Source organism: Limulus polyphemus, unplaced genomic scaffold, assembly GCF_000517525.1.
Source record: "Limulus polyphemus unplaced genomic scaffold, Limulus_polyphemus-2.1.2 Scaffold1015, whole genome shotgun sequence".
NCBI classification, from domain to species: Eukaryota; Metazoa; Arthropoda; class Merostomata; order Xiphosura; family Limulidae; genus Limulus; species Limulus polyphemus.
In genome coordinates this window covers 319,688-331,589 of record NW_013666625.1, presented here as the reverse complement: position 1 = coordinate 331,589, position 11,902 = coordinate 319,688, and the positions used below count along the sequence as shown (strand labels likewise).

The window sequence follows — 11,902 nt, the reverse complement described above, 5'->3', positions numbered from 1 at the left end:
TGTTAAACGAGGACATCGACATACTTCTTGCTTCAAAGCCAAGTGATTTTTTTAATCAGGGCATTAACAACCTGATTGTAAGATGGAAAAGCATCATCGATAAGAATGGATACTATTTCATTTAATAAATGTTTTGTTTTGATATATAAGTTGTTCGGGTTTTTCATCTAAAAAGAACGACATTAATTTCTTGACGACCTAATAGTTTCCATTTCAATTTGGTATTGTTCCGGTAGTGTGGACTTAAACTTTATTGTAAGCTAATTCTAATATTTATTATAAGTTTTATAATAAGTATAAAATAATGACCACCTTTTTTCTTTGTTAAATGGCCGAATAAATATTTCTAAAACGACAAGCATAGAATAAAATGTTACTGAAAAATTACAAAATAATAGGTTCATATGAAACGACTAAATTCACGGTTGTCATAGTGACGCAGTTGCTAACGTATATTTTGCAATGAGACACCCAATTCTTTATCAATTTTCTATTTTCTCTTGCCCCGCAGTGTTTCAGTGATACGTCTGAAGAGTTGTAATGCTAAAAATTGGATTTAGATACCAGTGGTGGGCAAGCACAAATATGCCATTGTGTAGCTTTGTGTATTTTTTCTCTTAGTTGCAGGGCCTTGTCCATCCGGGAAGCCTATGCAAATTGCACCCTTTTGACCCCCCTACACAAATATGCCTCTGTGAAATATACATTATATTAGGAAATAAAATAAACAGAGTATTCTTCTTTTGTTGCATTGTTTTGTTGTTATGCGGAAAAGGAAGCTTAACGGGGAATAATTATTTTAAGTTTGTTTGTTTGTTTTGAATTTCGCGCAAAGCTACACGAGGGCTATCTGCGCTACCCGTCCCTAATTTAGCACTGTAAGACTAGAGGGAAGGCAGCTAGTCATCATCACCCACCGCCAACTCTTGGGCTACTCTTTTACCAATGAATAGTGGGATTGACCGTCACATTATAACGCCCCCACGGCTGAAAGGGCGAGCATGTTTGGTGGGACTGGGATTCGAACCCGCGACCCTCAGATTGCGAGTCGAGCGCCCTAACCACCTGGCCATGCCGGGCATTATTTTAAGTAATTTCTGAATAAACCCAACTAATGGTTAATTTGTTTCACCATAGTCTATTTTGTTTTGTTTTTTTGTGTGTGTGTGTGTGATGTTTTGAGCTAGTTACGCCGTAAACGTACTTGTAATAACGTTCACTAGAAGAATGTAAACCAAACTACATATAAATGTTAATTAAAACAATATATTAAAATCTGAAAATTCGACAATCATAAACGCACGTGTATAATATGTGTGTGTGTGGTAGAGAATTGTGAACGAGTTACTAGCAACATTAGTGCTCAGTGCGTGTCCCCTCAACTCTCGTAAGCATATTAAAGTACCTTGTGGTGAGTAAATAATTTATAAGCATAATACATGACAGTAACAATAATGTGAATTGATCAATTAGAGTTGTTTTTTTCACTTTGATGCATGTGATATGGTGTGTTTTATTTGTCACAGAGAAGCACTGAACGTGAAAATATTTCTCTTTGTATTGCTGGATGAACTAAGCCTAATGTGAACTAAGCTTATTCTTAATATGTACATCGAAACCTACTCTACGTAGGGAAAAGAAACTTTAAACCCAGTTCATATGGGAGTATCTCTGTTATTCACACTAAGTATATAAAATAGTTATGTTTGAATTAGTCACGTTCAAGCTTTATACTGCAATGTGTAAAAAAAATTATAAATATACGTTAGGCCTTATTACATGGTCTGATATCTGCTCATTCCTAATTTTCTTTTTTAACGATTAATTATTTCATTTGCTGAAACAAAATAAAAAAAAATAATAAAATATGCACCATTTCCTAGCGTTTGGAAAATACTTGTAATATTTTTGTAGATTGATATCTATTTTCCAAATGGAAATAAAAACAAATGCATATAAGTGTATAGTATCATTTATAAAAAAAAATTCAAAAAATGATACAACTAAAAAACTATAATATCTTTTTTCCCGTCCATCAGCTCTACACTGTGCAGCTAGCCGGGGTCATGTGGGTTGTGTGGAGACCTTGATTAATTTGTGTGGTGCTGAGGTTGACACTAGCGACAATAATGGATGTACAGCTCTGTTCTACGCCGTCACATTAGGTTACGCTGATTGTACACAACTATTGTTACAATATGGCGCTGAGCCTAATCTACAAGACCGAAAAGAAAGAACGTAAGTATTTCCACTGACTGTTATGGTCCGCTTCTGACACCATCTTGTTACGAACTTGCTATACTCGCTTTCACTTCAGCTTTATTAAGGTTGTACTCATTTCTATCAGGAATTGAATCATATCAATTTAAACTTACATTGCTGTTTTTTACCATAATCAATAAATGCGTACATTTATAACTGGATTTTGTTTCTCTTGCTGGCAGCGATTCTTTCTTCCTTCGCCTCTCTCTCGTTTTATTCCGTCTCTCTCTCACGCACACACAGTTCCCGGTACCTTCCTCTCTCTTTTATTTTTCTTACATTTCTATCTCAAAAACAACGCTGAGCACGATCAATTCCTTTCTGATCTTTTATATCTGTTTTAATTACGACGTTTCATAATCACAGGGAGCTCTGTTGTCTCCATACCGCTGAAAAAGAAAACTGACTACCCCTCCAGTAATTTCCTAACGACCTAGGGTATTATAATCCCCTAATCCCTCAGGGACTGATCAAAATCTGGTCGCCTTCTCGCCTCTCTAAACTCCAACCAATGTTTCGTATATTGAACTTCATAACTCATTTCTCTCCCCACTTTTCCTGAATACAATGAATAATGTTCATTGTAATCAGTCTCGGCTGCGTTTCGATGTTATCTCAGGCTCTAAAGTTCTGGCGTATCACACTCATCTTGTTTAACCACTCACAGACTTTTGTAGAACACTGATAAGTTCACCGTCTTTACATATATCACAATACAGTTCACAGTCTTTGTCTAAATATTTTATAAACATCATAGTATTATATACATATCACTACAACATTTCAAAACGTTCTATATTTGTTTATATATGTATATATATATATATATATATATATTATAACTATTTAAAAACGTTCAGTCTTTGTTTTTATATATATATATATATATATCCACACATAGATAATCAGGAAATAACCTCTGTCTCTCCATTCCACCTTTACTGTTCAGGGTTCGAACCAGTAAGTTCAAAAATTCGTATTCTTCCCTTCATTGACATAACCAGATATTCACAAACAACACCAGTTTTAACCTTAGGTGGATGGATCTTAAGTCTCATATTTATGTACAATATATTAGGTTTAATCAGAGCGTGGTCACAGATTGATCTTAATAGCTCAAGAGGGAAAGAGCATCTGCATTTCAATGGTCACTCGCTAGTCTATAACATACTATAAAATATAACTCCTGTTGTAACTGACTCCACTGCAGCAGCTTACTGTCTTCATTCCTCACTCTGTGCAACCCGATTAAAGGGTTATGGTCCATTTCCATAACAAATGTTTTACCCACACGCTTAATTTATAGGGAAAGGATCTATACATCTTGCCGCAAAACTGTTTTGGGGTATTTGGTCCAATATCCCAACTAGGTGATTCGTCGTTCTCTAGCATACTTATCATAGCGAAGCTTTTGTTCATCTTTACTCCCCTGAGTAGCTTTAGCCACTAACCTCTGACCTTTTGCTAACATTTGCCTCAAGCTGATCACATATTCTAGAACATTTTGTGACTCTGCTTTGTCTCTGTTCCAATTTATTTTCAATAAGTCTAATGGACCCTTAGCATCTCTACCGTTTATTAACTCAAAGGGGGAAAATCCTGTTGTAGCTTAGGAGACTTCTCGATATGCAAGTAGCACAAACGGCAACATTATATCTCATTCAGCAGATTCTCATGTATCATTACTCTTAGTATGGCCTTCATTGTTCCATTTGCTCTCTCATATATCCCATTTGTTTGTGGCCTATAATGGCCTCTAAGGATTAGTGTGTTTCGTTTTTACTTCTTTCACCTTCAATAATTCTTGCATTAATTTTGATTGAAAGTTGCTACCTAAATCTCATAAGAATTCTTCAGTAAACCCGACCCATAAGAATATCACTGTCAGCTTTCACTCCATTTTTTCTGCTTCTGTAGAGCTAGTGTTACTGCTTCTACATATTTAGTGGCAGAACCAACCATTATCATAATATATTAATTCCCTTGCTCTATTACTAGAAGTGGTCCGATAATATAACAAACCTAAAGGGTTCACTAATAACTGATAAATTAACCATTCGATTTCTTACTTTCATGCCTCTGTTGACAGCTGGACATTAACATGATGGACAGCTCTTTACATAAGTCTCTATATTTCCAAACATACCTGGTCAGTAGTAATTTTTACTGATCCCATCTTTCGTTTCATCTGTGCCTAAGTGTCCAGCAAACATAACATCATGCCCTAACTTTAATATTGTCAGTATACGTTTCTTTGGAATAAATATTCATTAATACTATCTATTACATTATTCCCCTTACACTTATGCCTCAACACTCTTTCCCGCTAGTAATAATAGTTTCGCCCGTGTTTTGTTACTTCAGGATCCTCTATCACGGCTTCACTGCAACGTTTATCCAAACATTCATCTTCTAACTGCCATTTAATTATTTGTCCTCGATCCATGTTCCCTATTCTAACATCAATTAAATTATCGTTAATATTTACTTGATGATTTATTTCTTCGCTAACTTCTACCCCTATTTCAGAATTTTCTCTAATATCATTTGTTATCTTGATACTTTGGATACGTGTTACCACTGCTACTGGTGTATTTTGGAACCCGACTGCCTCTACCTCACTACCAAGCAAAATCGGATGTGGGATACCATCTGCCACCCCTATGATCATTTCATCTTCAAAAGCTCGACATTTCAATGTAACTTTAGCTAGTGGTACAGTATACTAAGCCCCCCCCCCCTCTCCTGCTGTTGTGCTAAACCGAGTTAAAAGTAATGTATCACCTGTGAGTTGATTATCTTATATTAACTCTTTTCTCACCAGAGTTTTACAACTACAAATATCCTTTAATACGTTTATGGCATTTATCATCACTACTTAATATCTATTTGAAATTTTCTCTCTGTTTTCAATACAATACATTACATTCTCCCATACGTTTATGGTATTTATCATCACTACTTAATATCTATTTGAAATTTTCTCTCTGTTTTCAATACAATACATTACATTCTCCCTTTTATTTGCAGTTTTCTTATTCTGCTTAGAGAATTTAGCTACATATCCAACTTTGTCACATATAAAACATTTTGGTGGAGGATTATAATCTCTCTCCTTATTTAGAATATCACTCTGTGGAAAGGTTCTCCTTAGAGCTCTCGAGGATCGCTGATCCAGTTTTATTTGTTTGTGGTAAGCAGTTCTACTAGCTTGATTTTCACCTATTTTCAATCCACTATGTTTTCTTATCACTACATATTTATCATCTAACGTCACTGTCTCACGTGCATTTGCTGGCGTCTTATCTTATAACCATATTACTAACTGAATCGGTAATTTTTTCAAAACTTGTTCTTACAACATTAAATCTACAATCTTGTCAGAGTTTCCAGTATAGTTAGACTCTTCGATCCATTTAACTAGCAACTCATAAAGCCTTATTTCATACTGTTTCAATGTCTCATTTGCCATGTTTTCTAACTCTCTGAACTTCGTGCATCAAGTCTCTAAAGTAGCTGATTTCACTACATCATATTTCAGTGCGTCTGTGCTTCCAATTTTATTGTATGATGCTAACGCCTCTCCAGGTAATGCAGGAAGTACTTTCCTCATCATATCCTGTGGCTGCCACTGTTATGCTATTTTTAGAAAATCACAAAAATACATCTACATCACTTTCGCAAAAATTAGGCAGCTACACATGGTGATGGGTGCTTCTTTCATGCAAATTATTCCTATCACCAGAATTATCCTGTCTTCCACTCACCAACAAATCGAATTCTCTCACTGCTTATTCCTATCTTCTATCTCCAGCTCGAAACATTTTTCTTGGCTTCTATTTCCAAGCATTTCACTTTTAGCTGTATCTTAGCAAGTCGTAAATCGTTACCATAGTAACCTTCGTAAACACAGCTCGCAGTTCCCTTATTTTAACGAAGCTTAGGATTAAAACAATCATCTATTGTGACGCCTGTCTCAATTAAAACTTCAGGTATCTCATCTTTTTTTTTCAATTGCTATTACCTGTTATACTCAGTTCTCTATATTTATTTAACAACTGGTTTTTATCAATGGTTTCTAGTTTTCATCCATGCTAGTGTAAATTCTCTAGTCTAAAACAATGTATTGCACATCTTATAACCAATAAGAATTAAATGTACCACCATCAAAAACAAAACAGGCAAGATAAGAACAAAAAATAAACTCACTCTCTTTCCAGACTTCACTCCTTCATCAAGTTTCTTCACTTTTGTTAATGTGGTTCCAACTTCAAACTCTACTTCCACTGTTGGGTTTCGATTCCTAACGAATTGATGAGTCCCACTGCTGACACCATTTTCTTACGATCATGCTATACTCACATTTTGCTTTCCCTTTAGTTTTATTAAGGTTGTACCCAGCTCTATCAGGAATTGACTCATACTAACTTAAATAAAATAAACTTCTGTTTATTACTATAATCAATAACACATAGATTTAAAACTGAGTTTTGTTTCTTAATGGCAGCATATCTTTCTTCTTTCACCTCTCTCTCAGTTTATTCAGTCTCTCTCACATCTTCTAATCCTTTCATATCTCTATCTTCTGCTAAACTTCTGTACTTTTTTTTTTCTCAAAAACTACGTCAAACACAGTCTCTTTCTTTCTGACCTTGTATACCTGTTTTGATTACAACGTTTCATAATCACAAGAGGTCCTGTTGTTGCCACACCGCTGAAGAAGAAAGGCGGTTGCTCCCTCTAATCATTTCCTAATGATCTAGAGTTTTTTAATCTCCTAATCTCTTCGGGGCTTATAAAAACTGATCGCCTTCTCATCTCTCAACTACAACCAATGTTCCCTACACCCAAGTTCATAACACTGAGTTAAACTGGTGATTCATTTTCTGAAGTGTTAGTGTCCAAATAATTGTGGTATTACAAAAATACATACATACATACATATACAGTACATTTAAATTACCTGAATAATAGTCAACTCGTTCATACTCATGAACTTATTATTTTGGATTGCTGCTTTGCATATTGGTTTAGGCCTAAACTATTACTTTGATCTTGTGAGGCGTAACTTGATATTGAGGTTGAAAATACTTTTAACTATATGAGCACTTAGGCGTGATGAGTTCAGGAAAGCTATGTAAATTATGAATTTTATGTGTTGTCTGTTATAAATTACCACTTTAGTTGACTAGATTTTCAATTTTGTTAATGACATAAAAATCAGAAAACGCAAGCTTTAAGCTAGGGTGCTATAGAAAATACTGTCCAAAGCGATCTTTTTAAGTTATAATTTTTTCGTTGAATTTTCATTAAAAAATCCTGTTTTTTTTCGATAATCCAGTACTTCAACCGAATAAACTTTGTAAACAAAGCGAAACAAACGTTAAGCATTGGGAAGCATTTTGCAAATTAGTTTTAAAATATGGAATTAGGATGAAGAATGAGTTTAATAAACAGCTAGAGGATATAAAGACGATAAAATATGCTGAAATCAGATGGGAATTTATTTACTTAAGTGATAATGACAGGATTAAAAATGTCTATAGACAAACATTCGAAATTTCACAAGAGTTTAGTAAACCTTCAAAGTGACAATTCCAGAAGAACAGGGGCGGAGAAGAAAATTGGAGTGAAGTATATAAAGGGAACAGATATAGCTCAGAAAATTCAATCATGAATTAATAATTTTGAAAGTTCTTAATTTTGATAACAAAGAGCTTTTTGAATCAAAAACTATATTTCTAACAAGACTTCCAAAATAATAACGATTTTGATCTTTCGAAAGCCCTTAACGAGTTTGCGAGAAAACTGTAATTATGACTTTGAAGCGAATAATGGAATTGACTGTAGTTGTTATAACATACCCACAGCCGAAAGTGCGGAGCGTGTTCAGCTGCATCACACCACGATCTCCAGACCCTTCGATTCTCAGTCCGACACGTTGACATATAAGCAAACCAAGCGAAATGCGATGATGTTTAAAAATTTGTTAAGGAAGTGACAAAAACTATATATTTTTATAAATTTTACCCCTTCCTTTTTCACTAAAGGGTCGAGTTTTTTAGAAAATAATAAAGATTTGGGTTATTTATATTTTCTATCTAAACTACACAAAAGTAGAGTTAAAATAAACAAGCATATCACCCAATATTTGTGGTTAAAGAAATCTCTGTGTTGTTTTTCAAGCAGTTATTGTTTGAAGTTAAGCCCAAAGTAACACAATGGGCTATCTCTGTTCTGCTCACCACGGGTATCGAAACCCGGTTTCTAGCGTTGTAAGTCCGCAAATATACCGATGTGCCACTGGGAGGCTTTTTAAGTAGATAAATCGTAGGAAATTATTATAATATTATTGGACCTTCAAGTAAGACTACATATTGAGGAAATCCCTTGGTGTCAAAAGTAATTTCCAATGATAAACATGATAGGCAGCTATAGCCTAGGCCCTGGAGACATCTAACCAAACATATAGCTCATAGCTCAGGAACTTTTAATATTGTTTCTCGTTATTTCAATGTAGAATGTAACTATAGTTTACAAGTCGTCGACATTTTCTTCGTTGCCTTATAAAAAAAAATACACCGTATGTTTATTATTAATTTTTACAGGGGCTACATTTGCATAATTTATTTTTTAATTTATGAAAACAATCTTTACCTGAATCTTTACAATTTACCTTTGAATCTTTATCTTCTGTTCTCATAATAATCAAAATAAATACAAATAGTGAATTGGAAACAGATATATTTTATAAATTTAGTGATCCTTATAGGTATATGGAAGTTATTAGTATTGACTTACGACACATATGCAAAACTCATGGAAGTTATTAGTATTGACTTACGACACATATGCAAAGCTCATGGAAGTTATTAGTATTGACTTACGACACATATGCAAAGCTCATGGAAGTTATTAGTATTGACAGCTTTGCATATGTGTCGTAAGTCAATACTAATAACTTCCATGAGCTTTGCATATGTGTCGTAAGTCAATACTAATAACTTCCATGAGCTTTGCATATGTGTCGTAAATATGGCTATTATGTAAATGTGAAGCTCACCAATAAATGCTTAATATTAGAAATTTTTTACAGGTGTATTTAAAGATTAAAGTGTAATCTTAAATTTTACATTCCACCAATAAAAAAATTATTCAAAATTAATCAAGACATTTTTTTAGCATTGCTAGCTTAGAAATCATACAAATATAATGCACTTTTCATATACTGTTCTTAGCGTATATACTTTTCTGTCAAATTGTGTTCTAAAGTAACTGAACCAGCTTGTCTGGACTTTGACGAAAAGGAGACAATTATTTAGAGCTCTGGATACAAATGTGGTAACCAACTATCTAACGAACATTTGTATAAATGTTTTGATTTGTTTTAATATGTTATTTTAGAACAAGTGGGCTGTGTGTTGTTTGTTTATTCTTGACATTTATCGCCAAAAAGTCACAGATACCCACTGTAAAGAATCCGGCCGATACAAAAAAATTGACATATTATTATCTAAAAATATAATAATTTATCCTTTAACACTGAAGAACGCTTCACTTCGTTCACTTTTATTTCTTTCAAAACTTGATAATCTACATAAGTTCTTTGGTTTACATCTAAACCAAGTAACTTTACAAGCAGAAAAAACATCATTAGTTTCGAGTTCTCGACGTGTTCAAACTACTGGTAAGTGAAAGGCAAGTTTTATAAGTACAAAGTGGGTATAAAATTTCTGTCGTCATCACTATGGGTATCATACGGACAGAAGAATACATTGTAATTTACACATGACCAAAACGGTTTGATATAAAAAAACAAGTTCCTGTAATTCACCTAAAGCAAATCCATTACGGGTTAATATTTAAATATTACTTTATTAACGAACGTAGGCCCCTTTTTTATGCGTGTAACCAATCTTTACAGGCCTTTCACACACAAAATGTTGAGATACGTGTTGGCCTTTAAGAAAGTACATACAACGTGCTGACATTATTATTTATTGTTGGAGAACATAAAAAGTAGAAGCGTTTTTTATAAACATAAATAATAATTACTTTTTATCCAAAGTTACCAATAGGGTTTATGTAAAATTATGTTTAGCTTTTGTTAAAAAAATATTACTAACATTTTACTTCTGATGGTAAATTAATGATCGAGTTTGTGTTTGTCGGATGTTTGTCATAAACTATTAACTGTAAAATGTTGAGGAATAATAACAAATAATTTCCTATCCTAAGAGCTGCTCACTGTGGAGCTGCGAAAGGCCAACTGGAGACTTTAAAGATCCTGGGAGCCAAAGGTGGAAACCTGTGGATGACCAACATGCGTGGGGACATACCGCTACACGAAGCTGTCCAGTCAGGCAGGAAAGGTCAACTCAGTCATTTATTGAGCGTTTATACCATGAACAGATTTTTTAAGAGTTAAACTTAATTATAATGCATTTAGGTTTAATTCGTTAGAGTCCATATCCTGTCGGCAACTACGTGTAGTATTTACATGAGCGATATGTATCTATCTTGTCTGTAAAAAAATATATATTCACTGATGTGAAGAGTCCACAAACTGTTTTACTTGATATCGACATTCTGTAGTATATTATTATACTGTCTGCAAGAGTTGGTAGATATATAGATAGACGTGAGTGTGTGTGTGTAGAAGAGATGAAAAAATTGGTATCTACACATGAAGGATAATTAAACGTGATTGTGTATGTATGATAGAAAAAATGTGTAGGATGTGTGTGCTATGTTTTTAAAGTAAGTAGAAGAAAATGTGTATGTACATACGATACTTAAACTTGAGTATGTTTGTAGACTGAAGCTGTTATGTATGAATATTAAACGAACGTGGATACAGATGTATCTAACAAAAGAAAGTATTACAAGCTTCAAAACTTTTTCACCATTTTATTTAACATTTTAGATTGAGTTTTGTAATATGATATGTAACATCTCCACACTTCTCATAACTTAAATTTATGTATATATATATGTTATGTAATAAGGTGGTTTTGATTTGTTCGTGAGAAAATCTGATTTATTCGAGGGATTTTTGTCGACTGTGGTAGCTTCAGTTCAGAATACTTTAATCATTAATTTACAAAATAAAACTTAAAATAGGTGATTTTAAAATGTCCTCTTCATGTCTCTGAACTACACCTGTTGATTATTACCAGTTGTAGTTGTTACAAACAAATTTTCTGACTTGAAGTCGTCAAGTTAGAAAATATGTCAAAACGTCTAATGTTCTTTGTGACTGCATACAACACTGAAAAACATCAATATTTCAACGAAAAACGTTCAGTATTTTTATAAAGAATCATCTAGTGGTTTATTTATTAAAAATCATCTAATGGCATATTTATGAAGAATAATCTGATGGTTTATTTATTACGAATAATCTAATGATTTATTTATAAAGAATCATCTAATGGTTTATTTATTACGAATAATCTCGTGATTTATTTATTAAAATAATCTAGTGGTTTATTTAATAAGAATAATCTAGTGGTTTATTTATTACGAATAATCTAATGATTTATTTATAAAGAATCATCTAATGGTTTATTTATTACGAATAATCTCGTGATTTATTTATGAAGAATCATCTAATGGTTTATTTATTACGAATAATCTC

General features: G+C 33.3%; 1 protein-coding gene across 1 annotated transcript in view; it reads left to right on the top strand.

The window, feature by feature from the left end:
- The window catches only part of LOC106461710 (serine/threonine-protein phosphatase 6 regulatory ankyrin repeat subunit A-like), a 24,591-nt gene that overhangs the window by 7,961 nt on the left and 4,728 nt on the right, over positions 1-11,902 (top strand). The window contains exons 5-6 of the mRNA XM_022388739.1: positions 2,040-2,238; positions 10,501-10,634. Coding sequence (XP_022244447.1) covers positions 2,040-2,238; positions 10,501-10,634 — 333 coding nt within the window. The remainder of the gene's footprint in view (positions 1-2,039; positions 2,239-10,500; positions 10,635-11,902) is intronic.